This window comes from Epinephelus lanceolatus, chromosome 23 (assembly GCF_041903045.1).
Source record: "Epinephelus lanceolatus isolate andai-2023 chromosome 23, ASM4190304v1, whole genome shotgun sequence".
Classification (NCBI taxonomy): domain Eukaryota; kingdom Metazoa; phylum Chordata; class Actinopteri; order Perciformes; family Serranidae; genus Epinephelus; species Epinephelus lanceolatus.
The window spans coordinates 33,495,697-33,514,293 of NC_135756.1; the positions used below are offsets into that span (position 1 = coordinate 33,495,697).

Here is an 18,597-nt window from a genome sequence, read left to right on the forward strand (position 1 = left end):
CAGGGATCACTGTCTAGCCTCCTGGAGGTGTCGTGGGACCAACTAGACAAAACACTGGTGAACGGAGGTTTCCACCTGATGACCCCAAAGACATGTTAGTTATCACTGCTCACTGGTCTGTATAGTTAAGCCTTGCCATAATAGCTTATCATAGGGCTTAGGAGGTTATTCACTGAGCACTGATCCTTTATCTAGAGCACAAATTTTGTAAGGAAAATGCTCAACTTCAGCAAACACTGAAATGAAGAAACTCGGAGAACCACGGAGGAAAGTTACAGCCAACGGGGTTACTTTAATCGCAGAACTCAGCATACAACAGTATACTAGTCTACACAGCAAAACAGTGAAACAGCCCAACAGCAATCACCCTTCAAATGCGTTTATAATGGGCGTCTGCTCGTTCATGTGCGTGTGTGTGTATGTGTGTGTGAACACGCTTGGGTCGTATTCCCTGGAAATCTAAAGTTCTCCTGATTTCCTACTTATTCCTAGAGCTGGACTTCGTGCGTCAATATTTCCTGTCTCCTTTGTCTCTCTGGCATAAACAACCGTTCCTATTGCGAAACTTGGCACATCTGTTCCAACGGTCAGGTCACCCTAACCCAGAACGTTCTCCCTCATTTAACCTCCCAAGGCTTGACTTACGCACAAACTACTCAAATTATCAAAACACCTCTTATGGGTCCTTTTTACTGCCAAATCTGATATTTGACCAGCTGCTTCCTAAACCTAGTGTAATTGGCCTTATTTTTCACCTTTGGTATAAAATGAAACATTATCTGCTTCTACAATTTCTTGTGTTTATTTGAACTCCCCCTCTGACTTTGATAGATTCAATGCTAATAAACTTCAATAAAGAGATACTGTGGTGGGCTCGTGTAAAATGGACAGTAACAGGACTGGATGGGTCATGGTTTCTAATAGTACACCTGTGTTCAGTAATCCTAGTTTTTAAAGGTCTTGTTGTCTAACCAATATGCCACTGGGGCATTGTAACATGTAAATGATAGGGTCGCAGCGGTACAGGAAGCCCACGGCACTGTCCGTACCTTGGTTTTTGGGCCACGGTTTCGGTTCGGTATGTGTTTTGTGCGTAAAGACCCAAAATTATCTCTTTATTTTGCTTGACTTTGCCCTTGACATGCTGCTGTGTTGTGATCCAGCCTATTCAAGTGCTGGAATTTGTTATTTGTGAGGGGGTGAGAGGGCGGAGCCACAACAGTGATTGGACATTAACTTGCGGGGAGGGCTTTTGTGCAGCAGGCTGACTCGGCCGTTCTCTTTATACATCCATGGACTTGGCCTGTGGATAGGGAGACACACACACACACAGTGGCCTCGAAAGCATCAATGTAAAACTAATTGCAAAACCCAAAAACCCGCGGTCCATAAGGGCATATTGTTCCGTGCAGGGTGGACCGAACGGTTCAATATTTTACAGAGGACCGTTGCATCCCTAGTGCACCTTGTGGCTTTTTCTGCAGCCTAACTTGCAGACTGGATGGCCCTCTTCTTGGCCACCCCTGTGACGCCCAATCAGCCAAAGACTTTGCAGAGTGAGCACCCTGCAAAGTCTCTACAGCTTGTAGAATGTCCTCCAGCCCTTGCCCCTGCACTCCTCCACCAGTTCCTGGTACTTTGTGCGTTTCCTCACATTGGCTTCCTCAATCCGCTCTCCCCAGGGCACCATGAGTTCCAGCATGATCAGATGTTTTGAAGACTCAGAGTTGATGAGCATGTCTAGCCGGAGGATCATTGTTGTGATGTGCTGGGGGAACTGCAGCTGCTTTCCCAGGTCGACCTGCAGCTGCCAATCAGGGGCTGTGTGGAGGAGGCCTGTTGTTGTCTGTGGACGCGCTCAGGGTTTCTCTCCGTCTTTGATGAACAGGATTGCCTTCTTGGGAGAATGATGGTGTTTGCTGGTGCTGATGGCTAAGGCTACGCTCTCAGCAACTGCTTTGAACACCTGGTCATGACGCCAAAGATAGCGGCCATACGCCAGGGCCTTTGGGCAGTTGCTGAGGAGGTGTTCTAAGGAGCCTCTAGAGCCGCAAAGGAGGTAGGAAGGTGTCTCACTCTTCCCCCAGACATGGAGGTTTGCTGGGCTTGGCAGAGCTTCATAGACTGCTTGCACAAGGAACCGGATGCGATGGAAGTCTGCCTGCATGATGTTAGACCAGGTGACCTTACACTGCAACGTGCTCTCCCACCCCGTCCACTTCCCCTGCTGCCAGAGTCCCACTGCCCTGCACACTTGCTCTTCCTCCATGCCTGCCCGGACCTCTTCCTGGAGTAGCTGATGTCTCTCCTTGCCCCGGGCCTTGCTGACCTGGATCTTTGGGAAGTAGCCCAAGCCTGCTCTTCCTGTTGCCAAGGCCCCCACCAGTGCCTTTTGCCTTTAGTGTGACTCCGCCACCTCCACTGCCTCTCTGCCTTCATTTCCTTCCTGTCCTCACCTCAATGCCGGCTAATGACACCTTACAGTCTCTGGAATCCCTGTACTGCAGGGCTTCTCTTGTGTGTGCCACCATGAACTCTTCTGTGAGACCGCTGAAGGATAGCTGCCCTGTACATACAGGGTATCTTCCTTTCGAGGGATTCCACTGTTGTCACTGGGACTGCGTAGATGAGCAGATGCTACAAGACTCCGGACAGGATGGAATGTTGGTAGATCCAGGCTTTAAATCTACCAGGCAGGACCGGATTTGTCCACCTTGGTGAGCCAAGCTCCAAGCTCTTCATTGGACTTCTGGATGGCAGCAGAATCTTTTAGGCTGGAGTTGAAGAGCTTCCCCAAGCTCTTGACTGGTTACTCAGTGATGGATGGGAATACAATTCCTGCGATTGAAAAACGGAATTTGTCAATTACTTTCCCCTTCTTCAGCACCATGGACCTTGACTTGGAGGGCTTGAAACTCATCCTTGCCCATGTGATGAGTTTCTCAAGTCCTTCTAAAATCCACCTGCTCCCTAGGATTGATGTTGTTGTGATGTTTTTTACGGGGGACTGTCGTACACCTGACTTTATTAAGGGCCCTCTGCATTCCACTTCGGCAGCCTTGACCACCATGTTCATTGCAAGGGCGGAGAGGGTAACAGAGATGGTGCAGCCTGTTATTATTCCTTTCCCAAGGTGATGCCAGTCTGATGTTTCTAACCCAGATGTGACCCTGAGCCTGAAATTGTTATAATAATTCAGGATCAGGTCCTTGATCTTACTGGGAACATGGTGAAGGTGTAGAGCAAGCTCAACCAGTTTGTGTGGTATGGACACGTAGGCATTGGTAGTCGAGGTAGGATACGCCACTGCGGCCTAGGGTAGATGCTGTGCAGGCTGCCTTGATGACCTCCTCAACCTCCTTCAGACTTCCCAGGGGTTCCCTATTGGACTATGGATTCATCACTCTCCTTAAATCAAACCATCTCTACAGGGTCTAATCGCCAAAGACTTTCCACATTCTTATTCATTCGTTCACATGTTAATAAATATTCTTTTACCATAAAAACGTGTCTCTCCTGATTTAAAAAGTGTTAATCACACTGCTTAGAGCACAGGAGTACACAGTAATCGGTTGTCATATATCTCATATTCTTTGTGTGTGTTAGGCAAGGAACAGATGTGACTAGAACAGAATGTAACCTTTCCACTGCGTGTAGTCATAATTCCCTTTGGCCATTCCACCTGCTACTAGGCACATGGAGACCTGTACCAGGATGATGGTGGCCTATATCTATGTACACCTTTGGTACCATTTACTATGTCTATGTAAACTAGCCTGATTTATGATGTCAATGCTAACCTTATTAAAAAATTACCCAGAGGAAGTCCTGGAGATACTGGTGGCAGACGCAGCCAGGCATGAGCGGTTATGACTATATAGTTTCCCTTATTTGCCAGACACCATTAGAGTTGAGCGGAGGTTGAGTGACCAATGGGAAGGAGGGACCTTCCAGCCCCTAGAAAAACTGCATAAAGAGTGCTGTGTTCATAACAATTCAGTCTGCTCCCAGGACCGGGCTTGAGTTTGTTGGTGTTGCTGTCTTAGAGAACACAGGAAACTCTGCTTTTGCATCAGACTTTTTTTCATCTCCAGAGAGTTGTTGGGAATCCAGCGTGGTTTCTTTTTGAATAGTTAAAAGTGGCTTTTTGTAGATTGTTGGGCAGCTGTTTTGGACTAATCTGGCCCCAGTTTGAGACAAGACTGCCACAACGATTTCCACTAGTGAAAACACTACTAGTCAGCCCTATTGATTTAACTTTAAAATCTCTTGCCATAGCCTATACCTTAAGGCATGCAGGCAGTCAAAAACTGACTTCATGTAGGCTAATTCCACCCCCAATCTCAAAGCTATGGAGTCAAAATTTTGAAGCTGCCAATTTCACATGTAACCAGGTACAATATATGGTTTAACACAGGCACTGGTCTAGTGCTGAAAAAGAAGAGCACGAGACAAATAGTTTGTTTAAGGCCTTTTATGCATTTTCACATAAACTTTCTTTCAAAAGAGATGCAACACAAAAATACTGCAATCAGAGCCAAGTTTTCACAGTAAAAAAAGTTAAAAAACAAATCCGAACATATGATAAATTTAAAAAAAAAAAAAAAAAAAAAAAAAAAAAAGGATTGAAACATCTGAAAAAGGTGAAAATTTTCAAATATAAACTGTTTTCAAAGCAAAAACACTGAACAACTTCATGCAGAATATTCATACATTTTGAGGTAGCTGGTAAAAAGAACAATTTTTTTGTTGACACCTAAACATTCAGAAACAATGCCATTCCAATAGGCATCTGATAGTGATACACATACAGTGTATATATATATATATATATATATATATATATATATATATATATATATATATACATACACACACACACACACACACACACACACACACAAACTGTTAAAATACAGAAAATGCTTTGGAAAATCAGGAGATCCACTTAATTACAACAACAGTAACTGATGTTTTCACTCATCAAGCACCTGTCAGTTTGGGAGTGAAACAAATTGTAGAAGCTGCCACCTTTTCCCTCACTGACTGGGTCTCAGAGGGGTCTACTTGTCTTCCCAGTCCAGCTCAATTCTACAAAGAACAGCAGGAAAGAAATGGATTATGCCTGTATCTCTCAAACTAGAAAACCAGATGAAAAATACACAATGTGTCTGTTGGCTTTAAAACAATTGTTGTTATGCATATGAAAATGTATTACCTTTCATTGGCTTTGTCACCGTTTTTCCACTTGTAATTTTTACCAACAAAGCCTTCTGTAAAAATAAAGGTTAGGAACATGGGTTTTAATCAGACACCTTAAAAAAAACTTAATTTGACTATTATATGTATTTATTAACGACAAATAATGATCATTTTAGCGACTTCAAAAGAACACACTTAGTTTTACTGTGGGGTCCCGATGTATGTCATTTGTCCTCTGTATGGCCTCAGTCCTGCTCCTCTTCATCAGGAGGGGTGTGGTCTTGTGCAAGTTGTGCCTCTGTTTGGGTACCTTGTCACGGTGACTTGGTCCTGGTCTAGCTTCCCTCAATGAATTATTCAAAGTTCTCAAGTCCTCCTTCATTCCCAGGCTAGTTTTTCCATTTCTCCTGGTCTGGAAGTGAACTGGGGTATAACCTTCCTTCCACCCTTTCACCAGTCTTTCCCGTAATGATTTTTCAGAAAATGATGGGCCTTTTGTGTTAGTGCAGGGATTTAATGTTGAGGGGGTGCTGTGAGACCGGTGTCGTTTAGGTGAAGACAAATGCTGTGTAGGAATAGATGAGCTCTGCTTAGATGAAGTAGAACTACTGGAGGATGTGGTTTCTCCAGGCAGAGATATATTTCTTGAGTAGGCTAAGCGTTGTCTGGCTTCAGAAAGTTGTCCACTTGTGGAAGGCAAGCTCCTGAGGGAGGTGGATGGGCTGTCCTGGCTAGGTAAGGGAAGCTGTCTTGAAACCGTTCTAGATTTTGGTACTTTGGCCTGAATATTATTCTCCTTTGCGTGGTGTTTATCATTTTCAGGTTGTGGTTTGGGCACAAATCTTCCTTGTTTATTTCTGTACAAATGTGGTTTATTCTTTTCACAGATGTCAGGCTTTTTGCTGAATACTGTGGAGGTCTTTGGAGGCAGAGTTCCTTTTTCATCCTGCTTGTGAATTCTTTCAGCGGGTTGGGAGGGTTTCACAAGAAGAAAGCGAGGAATCAAATGATTAGGATCCAATGTGGAGTTGGACTCCTTGTCCGCAGACTGGCGCTGCTTCTCTGGTGAGTCTTTGGATGACAGTCTGTTTTTGTGAGGCTGGGCATTACCAGTTCTACAAAGATGCCCCACAGTTTCAGTTGAAGGTCTGTTTTTTGCAGAAACTAAGTCATCACCAATATCCTCTGATTCTGACAAGAGTAGATCTTGTGTATTTGCTTTCTTTTGGCTAAAACAGCTTTTTTTAACCACTTCGTCAGAATCACAGAAAGTTACTCTTCTTTTTAAGGTCCTTTGTCTGTTGGTCGTGTTTTGAACATGCTCACGTTCACCTTTAGCTTCAATCGGCTGTCCACTCTTTTTCACACTGTGTGACACATCAGAGCATGCATCTTGCATCACTTCTTCATACTGTGTAACATAAAGTTTAGACGGGTGCTGTGACAGTGCTGAGTCTGTAAAAGAGAGTTGGGTTTCTTCTTCAGCAGTTTCACACTCACTGTCCTCAGTTCGAGAGGTCTTTCTTGTTTCTTCTACACATGAGTTATCATCACTATCCGACCCCGAAGAGAAATAATTTTTCCTGCTTGTCTTTTTATAGTTTTGGTAACTGTCATCCTCTGAGTCAGTGTCATGGATTGTAATAATTTCTTCTTTTGAAACATTTTGTCCGTTATGTTGAACATGCTCAGAGGGAGCTTTGGTGCCAATCATCTGCTGCTGTGCTGGTAAGTCTCTAGATGGCAGGCTGTTATTTTGAAACTTTTTTTCAACAGTTTCACACCAACTGTTCCCAGCATCTTCACTGTCGTCTGAGCTTGAAGAGAAAAATCTCTTCCTTTTTGCCTTCTTTTTGCAATATTGGTCACATTCATCCTCCGAATCAGAACCACTGATAAATATCTCATCCTTTTTTGAAATCTTTTTTCCATTGGTTTTGGGATGAACACGCTTAGATGCAGCTTTGACTTTAATCAGCTCCCCAAGTCTTTGCAAACTGCTAGACTTGTTAAAGCAGCTGGTTTGAACTTTTTGCGTATTTGTCACATCAGAGTTTACACCCTCTTTTGCAGACACAACTACATCTGTCTCTAAGGGCAGAGGTGCTGAGCTCTCCAACAATTTCTTGGACACTGTCATAAAGTTGTGCTCTAATTCGGGTGAGTAATCAAGGCTGTCTTCAGTTTCACAGCTGTCTACAGACTCTCTCCTGCTCTGGGGTGTAAGTGGTTCTCCCTCAGAGTCCATTTCACGCTCAGGTGTGCTCCTCCTTAGTGCCAACTCAACCACTGTCTTAATTTCCATAGCTGTCTTTTGTTGTAAGGTTGCAAGTGTGTCAAATACCTCTAAAGGGGAAAAAGCTGAAGCTTCTGGTTTTGGAGATGGCCAGTGTGTTGGAATTGTGTCACACTGCTGTTCTTTTTCCCCTGTTTCCCAAACATCATGCACATTTTCTTGTGGGCTATCCTGGTCTTGCTCATGTGCTTCAAAGTTAAGGTCTGACACAACTATGGGAATTATTAACCAGTCATCATCCATCTCATCATCAGTCTCCTCTCTATCTTTCAAAATGGGGTAAGGACTACATGAAATAGAGTGGTTTTCCTGTTGCTCACTGTCATATTTTGGACATAACTGACCTTCAAAACCAGGATCAGTTTTAGAATATTGTTGTGCTACAGTAAGTGCCTCTATCTCTGGTGAAACCTGCTTCTTTGGAATCAGTTCCTCATCTGAAATGATATCCGTCGTCATCAGAGCCTGACCCTGCACGAGTCCATAAGCTTCATTTTCAAATGGTGACTGCTTAACTTTGGGTTCAGGTGCTTGTGTAGGTGAAGATGTCTCACCAGAGATATACTCAATCTGTTGACTTTCGTCCTCACTTATATATTCATATATTGGGTTTTCAGAACATGCTAGAGAGCGTACTTCCCAGTGCTCTAGGTTTGGAAGTTTTGTGTCCAGCTGTGGCATGTCATTATCTGATATGTCTTCATATAGTGGATTTTTTACAGTGTCCGTGGAGAATGCTTCCTCACCCTCGCTTTCATATGGAGGGGCATGTTTTTTGGCTTCAGAGAGTGACATGCTTAAATCAGTTTGTGAATCCACACACCCTGCGTCCTCTCCTAGATCTTCACAACTTGTTTGGGTGCTCAGCCATTCACTGTGGTTTATAGGAATTGATACTACATTTTGAATCTGAGTTTTATCAAGTGATGAATTTAACTTGGAATGAGCAGTTGCTTTTTTACTGGTAACACCACAATGTTGTTGATCATCAATGCTTTTCTTTTTCTTTGTATTTGCGATTAGATTTTTACTGAGTGATGTGGATTGGAATGTTTTGTTTTTAGGTGCGACTGAAGTTGACTTGGTTTGAAGATCCTCTGAGATGTCAGTTATACTTTGCACACTGTCCAACCCTTCTGCCTCCACTAATTTTAGGGCTCCACTCTGCCGCTCTGGCATGTATCGTTCTCTGTCATCAGGCACTTCAACTTTTGTGTCCAAATCTTTGGAATTTGACCAAAGAGAATTGTTTTGTTCTTGTGACATGCTGCAGTTGAGCGTTAAACTGGTTTGCTTCTCAGTCAGATCATCCAGGGTCATTCCAGGCATGGATGTGAGAACCACTCGACTCTCATCTTCATTCTTTGTGCAGGTGAAAGCAACTTCCCTCATTATTTGTTGATATTCTGTGGATGTAAAAAGATGAATGTTATCTATATTTCCATTCCAAAATTGTTGCAGTATAACTTCAGAAAAATTCTCCATCTCTGCAATGGTCTCTACACTCTCCAGACTAGCAATGAGCTCCTTCAGTGCAGTTAATGAATACTGAAGAGTGGCCATGCCATTCTTTAAGTACTTATAACACCATTTACTATAGAAACTTTTATCATTGCTATCAACAAGTGCTTTATAGTCGCAGTCATCTGAATAAACAAGTTTGCAATTGCCATTTGCAGGCATAATTACATCCAAGTGCTTTTTTACTGACAAATTAAAATCTACTGATGCACTCTCAACAGGGTTAATAGCAGCAGCATGTTTTGAGTTTTCTACAGCAAAGGCTAGTGTACCTGATGAATTTTTCTCTGATGCAGACGTAGCACAATAATAACTGTCATTTTCAAATAGTGACTGCTTAACGTTGTGTTCAGGTGCTTGTGTATGTGACAACGTCTCACCAGCGATATCCTCCATCTGTTGACTTTCATCCTCACTTACATCTTCATACATTGGGTTTTCAGAACGTGCTGGAAAGCTTACTTCCACATGTTCCGGGTTTGGGGGTTTTGTGGCTGGCTGTATGTCTTCATAAAGCAGATTTTTTACAGTGTTCATGGAGAATGCTTCCTCACCTGATGCACTCTCAACAGGTTCAATTTTGGCAGCACATTTCGAGCTTTCTACAGCAGAGACTAGTTTACCTGTTGAATGCCTCTCTGATGCAGATGTAGCACAGTCACCTGTCTCTTTAACCCTGTTTGTAAATTCAGCATTTGTTTTGCTGCCCTTTGAACTGTCCTCTTCAAGTTCTTGTCCAACTGCAGCAGTATACTGCTCAGTCACAGCACAGTTGAGACTTTGCCATTCCACATCTTCTTTGTCAGGGGCGGAGGTTGTGGGGAGATGGGCCACACTGTTGACCTTTGGCATGATGCTGTCAGGCTGTGGTGAGTAGACCCTGTCTGAGTCCTTATTGGAATGTTCGTACTTTATGTTTTTCTGAGTTAAAATAGTCTGATATTCTGCAATACTTTTATGAACAAAGTCCAGTATATCGTCATCTGTAGGCGGTTTTGTTTTTCTCACAGGATGGACATTTTCTGTGGATGACTGACTGCTTGGAAAAGGAAACATAACCTGCTGCTTGACTTGCTGAGCTTTGCAGTGTCTTCCATCTGAAAGATTTGTAATAGTAATGACCTCACTGTTGGCATTAGTTTCCTCTGATGAAGACGACGATGTGGTAGAGTATTTGGAATCTGAATCATTTCCTTTCTGTAAGGCAGGCAGCAGTGGACAAGATTCAGTGGCAATGGTACTGGGTGATGAAGCAGAATTCAAATGTCTTTGCCGTAGTCCAGGATTTTTGTTCAAATTTGACCCTTTCAGGGAATGTCTACTAAAATTTTGCCTGTGGCATTCCCTTTGTTTTCCACCATTATAAACAGATTGTCTTACAGAGTTCTCATTCACCAATGTCCCAGAGTAACTGCTGCATTGTTTAGAGACATGTACTGATGTATGAAATTCAGCATTATCTTCTCTGCTTATTTGGTGGTGACTGTTCCAAGAAGTATATTTACTATCTGTGGGTAACGGATGCTGCAACCCAGTGCTTACTTTGTTTGCCTGTGACTCCTGATGGTGGTGGAGTTCCTGGAAATTTTGTTGTGATTGTGAATAGCCTGGCTTCAACTTAGCTGGAGTGTGAGCCACTCTAAGCTCCCCAGGATATTGAGTGGCTACCATATTGTTTTGTATTCCATTTTCAGGTTGAACCACTGGTACAGGTGCAGTACTGATGTCCTGAGGTGATGGGAGAACACCAACATTACTCCGGCACTGGAACGCAGAATACGCCCCTCCTTGGCTGTGTGGAAATCCAGATCGCATTGCATGCAGAGCAATCTTTCAAGCGATGACTTCAGTTCACTTCTCAGGTCTAGAAAACAAACAAAGGAAAATCAGTGGTCAACTAGTGTCATAATCACTACATTATGTGTCTTTTTTTAAGCAGGGAACCTAAAGCCAGATTTTTGGTAGCATGCTTAATACCACTGATGAGTGTTGCTCGACAGAAATTATGAAATTTTGACACTTTATTTTCATATCACACACCTGGAAAGTTTGTTATGTTGCGGACATAGTCATTTTTGCAGTGCTACTAACAATGCCATGGATATAGTAGTTTTCAATCCAATCCACACCAACTCTGACATGCTTTTCATATCTCTCTCCCCAGAAGTATCCCTCAGTCAGCTGCAGCTCATAGTAAGATGAGAAGACAACAGCTGGTCAAATTTCCTTCACCAGGCTGACTGGAAGCAGATATTAACTGAACCAAAATATTTCAACATTCAATGTAGATAGGGCTTCGTTAAAAACAAATATACAGCCGGATATTTCTGTGATTTAAACAGCTGTTGGTGCAGATTATGCATCACTTAACATTACAAATAGTCTTGGACCATAAAAAAAAGTGTCTCTAGTTACAATGGAGACGACCCTAAACCTTTCACTTAAGCATAGATTGAAAATGGCACCTGACTGTTAAATTTCTATCAAGCAAAACTCATCAAAAGTATCAAGTGTCCTACCATAAATGAGGCTTTGCATTCAACAACCTCTTCTTTTGGGGCGAGTTCCTCAACCTTTATTTGAGAGCTGCTCAGGTGGTGGTTCTAAATTCAAGTACCAGATACTCTCAAAGGGAAGGGAACTTACTTTTCAAATGTTTTTTTAACAGATATCGAACAATGTTAAATAAGTTCTAAAATGTCCTTGCAGAGCTCTGGCACCTGTTGTACAGTCCTTCCTGTAACAATACCAACAACCACACTAAGTTAGCTAAATTTGTGGCTTCAACAACCAAAATGGATGGTTCTTGTAACCAACGCTACAGTGTCCATTATTTTTATGTACACCCTACTCTAATGTACACACTACGATTACACCTGCTTGGAAAGAGGTGAGAAATAACGAGAATTACTGCCACGCAGTTTTAAGCCTCCTTACTGCACACCACTCAAGTTTCTCGAACAGTTTACATCCATGTCTGTGAAAGCATAGATACTTCACACCCATTGTCCCAACGACAGCACAGAAGATCTGTACAATAAGCACAGTTTCAAGGTGGGCACCCAAAATGAGTGTCATTAATTAAGTAAACTGACTAAGCATTTCCCCTTCTGCTCCCTAGATATGACATTGAATAATAGTCAGAAAAATGTTTTATGCAGAAAATTATGATGTCACAGTTGACCTTTGACCTTTTGAATAAAAAATGTCATCACTTCATTATATTATCGTATTGGACATTTGTGTGACGTTTTGTCATAATAAGCATATGAATTCTTGAGGTTATGACCAAAAACATATTTTGGTAGGTCACACTGACCTTGACCACAAAATTCTTATCAGTTTATTAAAAGTGGATGTTTGAATCAATTCTAAAGTAATTCCCTTATGGTGTTCTTGAGATATCATGTTCACAAGAATGAAACAGATGAGGTCACACAGACTTGACCTTTGACCTATAACCAATAAAATCTAATCAGTTCATCACTGAGTCCATGTAAATGTTTGTGCCTATGGTATTCTAGAAATATCATGTTCATGTTCATGAGACAAAAAGGTCACAGTGACTTTAATCCCTGACCCATGACCACTAAAATCTAACTCAGGTCACTGAGTCCAAGTGAATATTTGTGCCAAATCTGAAGAAATTCCCTCACGCTTTTCATCAGATACTGTGTTCACGAGAAGAAGATGGATGCAAGGTCACAGCGACCTTGACCTTTGACTGTGATAATCTAACTCATGGAGGTTACTCCTCCAGTCTAAGTCAACCTTTGACCATGATAATCTAACTCATGTAGGTTACTCCTCCAGTCCAAGTCAACCTTTGTGCCAAATTTGAAGAAATTCCCTCATGGTGTTCTTGAAACACTGCGTTCAAGAGAATGAGATAGACAAGGTAGCAGTGACCTTGACCTTTGATCTACGTCAACCAGAAACTACTGAGATAGACAACTCCAAAACATAATGCCTCTAGCCATGGCTATCGCCGGTGCAGAGGTATAAATACCTGCGTGGAAACGCCAAACATTTGGAAAAAGAATCTTGACATATCACAAAAAAGATGGAAAAATGGAATATTAATAAAAGGTAAATGTGACTAAGTGTAATGCAAACAGATTCAGCGAATAAATTATGATGTTCAGTCTTGACATGTCACTGCAGTGGCCACTGCAAACTCTCTTCACCGTTTCTGGATGGCTTTTAATATGCCTATGTATACACACAAGGCTATTACCAGAACTCTTCAAAGAACACATAGCTGTAATATTAGTTGCTCAAAACCCTGTGTTAATACATTCATTTTTTCTTGGTTTTTGACTGGTGCTGTTTAAATTACATCATTTAATTGCACCCTATTCTTTCGACAGGGGCTTTGTTCAATCAATCAATCAATTTTATTTATAAAGCCCAATATCACAAATCACAATTTGCCTCACAGGGCTTTACAGCATACAACATCCCTCTGCCCTTTGGACCCTCACAGCGGATAAGGAAAAACTCCCCCCCAAAAAAAACCTTTAACGGGGGTAGAAACCTCAGGAAGAGCAACTGAGGAGGGATCCCTCTTCCAGGACGGACAGACGTGCAATAGATGTTGTACAGAACAGATCAGCATAATAAATTAACAGTAATCCATATGACACAATGAGACAGAGAGAGACAGACAGAGAGAGAGAGAGAGAGAGAGAGATGCAGGACAGACGGTAATGACAGTAGCTTACAGCAACATTAATGAAAGTAATAATATTATAGTTATAATTCTGGCTACTGTGGTACAATATGTTGAAAGTATATATTAATATCTGGCAGTATACATGTGTGACAATAATCATATGTGTATAATAACAGTAGAAGTATGACTAATGAATTGTTGCCACCTACTGCTTATCTAAATAAACCAACTACAACTATTAAACAGTTGAGGATGGAAAAGGTATGGCATAAATTTACATTTCCATTTTCCAATTTTCTGGAAATTCAGTAAATGCGTGCTACATTTGGATGAAAACCCTTCTTCTCATCCTGTCTCTGAACACAAACTTCAGACAGTGCCACTGCACTCAGTCCTTGGCACCTTTTACACTGCCTGTTCAAGGCAGGAATATTGCGCCATTATTCCACCATGCCATTTTGTATATAAGGTAGGGATGTAACGATTACAGGTAAAATGATAAACCGCGGTAAAATTAGGTAAAGTTAGTATTACTGTTTCAAATTTTAATTATCATTAAAACCGTATTTGATTACCCCACTTCGAAAAACGGTGATACTGCTCATTGCCTGGAAAAGTAGCAGCAGTAGTCCCTCAGACACATGCGCAGTTTGCAATGTTTGGCCTCTGAAAACATGGCAGAAGGCACCGAGGGGTCATCCCTATGTTTCCAGGGTTCTATGTTTCCCGCTTGGTTGAGTGGGCAACATAGAACCCGGGAAACATAGAACCTTTTTTTGCAGGGTTAAGTGGGGAACATAGAACCCGGGAAACATAGAACCCTGGAAACATAGATACGCTCCCGGCACTGAAGGCACCCGCACGGACAGTGCTCCGCAGATTTTTTCCCCCTCTAAAAGGACAAAGTCTGAAGTCAGGACGTATTTTGGATTTTATAAGGATGCTGAGGGGAAACTAATTGAAGATAGTCACCCTGTCTGCAGAAAATGCAGAAAAAAGTCTCCGCTAAGGAGGGTAACACACAAATTTGATGAGCCATCTCTTATTAGTTCAGTCACTGTGTCTGTTCATGTGCCAGCCGAATTGTTGTTGTAGTAATGTAAAAAGTGCCAGCAGATGGAAGGAGTGTAGTGTAATGTACTGATTTACTAAAGACATATACTGTACCTTTTAGTTGACTTTTAAAAGATACGTGTTGAAGCAGTGTACTCTGTGCATTGACAAATTACACACTGGTTTATTATTTCATGTATTCCTATGACACACACGCTCACTGAGCATTTAAGCATTGTGGTGGAGAAGTACCTAGGCATCATTTCTAAAAATAGCATGAGAATGGGCTCAGAAACACTGGTGGAAAATTAGGGGAATTACAGCTTGTCCTGAGAATGACCCTAGTAAGAGGAGGCGGTCTTAGATTGTCTAGCAAAAACATTACTCAGCAGAAATATGACACCATTATGGTGGTAGGATGAAAGGAGAAAAAGTGACTCAGCAGAGGTGGGATATCGTTACGATCAGATCCAAGTGGGAAGGATTAAGAAAGAGATGACTCAGCAGAAAATCTTTACAATAAAAACAAGTGCGCAAACAAAGAAATTTCAGTCTTGCTCCGGAGCTTGACTCATTGGGTTGTGATGTGTTTGTTGCCTGCGAGCACATTAAACTCAGTTGCATCTGATTCTACGTGTCTCCAGTGATTTTTTTTTACCTCTGAGTATTTGAGTTTGAGAGGAAAAGAGCGAGGTCGCGAGCTAACTGGCCCAGCTCCCGACCATTTAAATTATTTTGCTCCAACAGAAGCTACATTTGAAGTACCGTACGCAAACATACAAGTCACTGAATCCTCCACAAGTTCCTGCAAATGTTTCACAATAAAAGCCTATTTGGAAAATGGAGGGATTCTCTCAGCCGAGGTTATAAGGGGCTTTTCATCTGAAACAAATTCAGGAAGTGTTGAGTTTGAAATGACGCACGATGCATTAACTTTATAAAGCCAACGGAAGCGGATAAAAAGCCCAGAGGCTGTTCCAAAGATATTGGTGGCAGACGCACCCAGGCCTGAGTCATTGTGTGTGTGCGTGATTTCTGTGGTTTGTAAGCCAAGTGAGACGTTCTATGCTCAGCATGCCCCATTAGCTAACTTTCTCATTACCTCAGTAGGCTAATATATCAGGCTGTCAGGTGAACAACTCCAGCGGATACTTTTTTCCCCACTTTCCTCGAGCCATTGGTGGATTTATTGGGCTTTTAGGCCAACGGTGCCCTCACCTTTGCAGTGAAACGCTGGAGGAGAGGGAAATGTGCCGGTGTGCTTGTGCGTCTCCGTCAACGCAGACACTGCACACTGCTGCCATGTATATTTCTCTCCAACGTGCGTTCGCTGACCAATAAACTGGATGAACTTCAGCTACTGATGGTGAAAAACGGATACTTTTCTACATCTGCAGTTTTGTGCTTCACGGAGACGTGGCTGTGTGGATTGATACCGGACTCTGCGCTGCAGCTGGCAGGCTTCCAACTCTTCAGAGTGGATCGTAACACGGAACTCTCTGGCAAAACTAAAGGTGGAGGTATCTGTTTTTACACTAACGGTGGCTGGTGTAATGATGTGACAGTGATCCAGCAGCACTGCTCTCCTGATCTGGAATCTTTTTTCATCAACTGCAAACCTTTTTACTCCCCCCATGAGTTTGCTTCATTCATTCTGGTCGGTGTTTACATCCCACTGCAGGCCAACGTGCAGGAGGTACAGCACACGCTCGCTGACCGGATACTGTGTGTGGAGCGGATTTACCCAGACTCCTTAGTTGTTGTCCTTGGCGACTTTAACAAAGGTAGCCTCACCCATGAACTCCCCAAATACAAACAGTTTATAAAATGTCCAACCAGAGAGAAGAATATCCTGGATCACTGTTACACAACTATTAATAATGCCTATCACGCCGTCCCCCGCGCTGCACTGGGCCACTCTGACCATGCCACCGTCCACCTGATTCCCTCATATAGGCAGAAGTTAAAGCTCTGTAAACCTGTTGTGAGGTCATCTAAGAAGTAGAGCAGTGATGCTGTAAAGGATCTCCAGGCGTATTTGGACACTACTGACTGGGGTGTTTTCAGGACCGCCACCAATAGTCTGGATGAGTACACAGAGGCTGTGACATCATACATCAGCTTCTGTGAGGACTGCTGTATACACCATCACGCACTAGGGCGAGGTATAATGGAGTTAAACGAAATGTTACATGAAATTAAGTTTTATAGACTTTTTTTTTTTTTTCTCTCTCTCTCTCTCTCCTCTCTCTTTTTTTACTCGGGCCAGTAAGAATATACAAGGGGCCAGTGAAACTCTGAACTACTGGCCCGGGGGGCCAGAGGGGAAAAAATGTTATGTTGAACACTGTGCTAAGCCAAAACAGAACAAATAAGGAAATTATGGCATCGCAGGAAGAAATGCAGCCGGGCCCACAGCCAAAAATCAAATATCGACCACTGTCTGTTGAGTGAATGAGCCGGAAAGCAATTTCATGAATGGGAAGCATGGAATAAAAAATGATCTCATTCATAAGGGAAAACATGAAACTAACACTGGCACGCAGAAGAAGCACAAAGCACACAAGGACAAAGAGCCTGTGCCAGAAATGAAGGAAAGAGCTCCTCCTTGTTGGAGAAGGTGTTATCAGTGCTGTAAACAATGAAAGGATCATCACATACAGCCATCCAAGTGCCATGCTAAGTGGACTTTTCTCCCAGGTACTGTCAAACAACCCTGGAATCAAACATGTTATAGTTAAAGCTGTGCAATTAATCCTCTGGTGATCGTGATTACGATTTTGAGGTCAAACAATTTCAAAATTAATGAAATCTAGGGTAAATGATTATTGGTCACGGATGCCTGGAGATTTTATTTTGTTTCTCAGAAGTCGCACATGCGCGATACCGCCCTCCTCCCCTTCTCTCCTCTATTCACTACATGAGCCAGTCGATACAACAAACATTGGAGGAACCGAAATCTTTAGTAATAGAGGAGGTATTAATAAAATCAGAGAAACCAGCTAAATTAATGTCTAGACTTTACCAAGGTTTGATAAAAGCTTTTCCAGATGACACATCTTCTACTAAGAAAAAATGGGAAGATGACCGTGAGGAAAATATTGATAAGGAGGAGTGGTTGCAAATCTGGTCAAATGTACATTCTGACACCTACAATTGGAGGCATAAGCTTTTACAATTTAAGATTCTGCATAGGACATACTATACTCCAGTAAAACTGCATGCCATGCATTCAGAAATGTCTTTTTTGTGTTGGAGATGTAAAAGACAAAAAGGGTCACTTTTGCATATGCTGTGGTCTTGTGATAAACTCACACACTATTGGAAGGAAATATGTTCTGTTATCTCCCTATGTCTAGATCTCAGTTGTATACCCAATCCTCATCTCTGTTTGCTTGGTAATTTTAATTTTGGTGACTGTTACCAAAAGAAATTCTGCAATCTTGCTTTCATAGCTGCAAAAAAATGCATTGCTGTCAACTGGAAAGCCCCTGCTCCTCCAACCCTACCTCAGTGGAAGGCAGAATTGTCAAGCTACATCCCATCTGATTATTTGTACTATAAAATGAAAGGAAAGCTGGATATATATGAGAAAATATGGACTTCTTATGTAGCTTGTATTAACAGTTAAAGAGTTAAATATTTGTTAAAGTGGATTTCTGCCAATACTGAGGTGTGGTTGTTTGTTGGGGTTAGGGCTTGTATTAATTTGGAAATAGACCAATGCTGTGCTTTATTGTGGCCGTCCTTGCAGTTGTATATTTATGTATAGACATTTTGAACTATCTTTGATATTTGAATCCCTCCTCCCAATGTTAATCAAAGTCTCTAATATTCCGTTATTTAAGAA

The 18,597-nt window shown here is 42.1% G+C and overlaps 1 protein-coding gene and 1 pseudogene across 2 annotated transcripts in view; both read right to left on the minus strand.

Moving 5' to 3' along the window:
• Nucleotides 1-1,347: 1,347 nt before the first annotated feature.
• On the minus strand, nucleotides 1,348-3,861 carry LOC144461829 (uncharacterized; annotated as a pseudogene).
• Nucleotides 3,862-4,459: 598 nt separating this feature from the next.
• Nucleotides 4,460-18,597, minus strand: part of LOC117249646 (uncharacterized) — a 40,537-nt gene continuing 26,399 nt past the window's right edge. For both annotated transcript variants that reach the window (XM_078165021.1, XM_078165022.1), the window contains exons 2-5: nucleotides 9,400-10,883; nucleotides 5,398-8,904; nucleotides 5,219-5,273; nucleotides 4,460-5,091 (exon numbers count right to left, since the gene is read on the minus strand). In XM_078165021.1, coding sequence (XP_078021147.1) covers nucleotides 5,064-5,091; nucleotides 5,219-5,273; nucleotides 5,398-8,904; nucleotides 9,400-10,834 — 5,025 coding nt within the window. In that variant the 5' untranslated portion in view covers nucleotides 10,835-10,883 and the 3' untranslated portion in view covers nucleotides 4,460-5,063. The remainder of the gene's footprint in view (nucleotides 5,092-5,218; nucleotides 5,274-5,397; nucleotides 8,905-9,399; nucleotides 10,884-18,597) is intronic.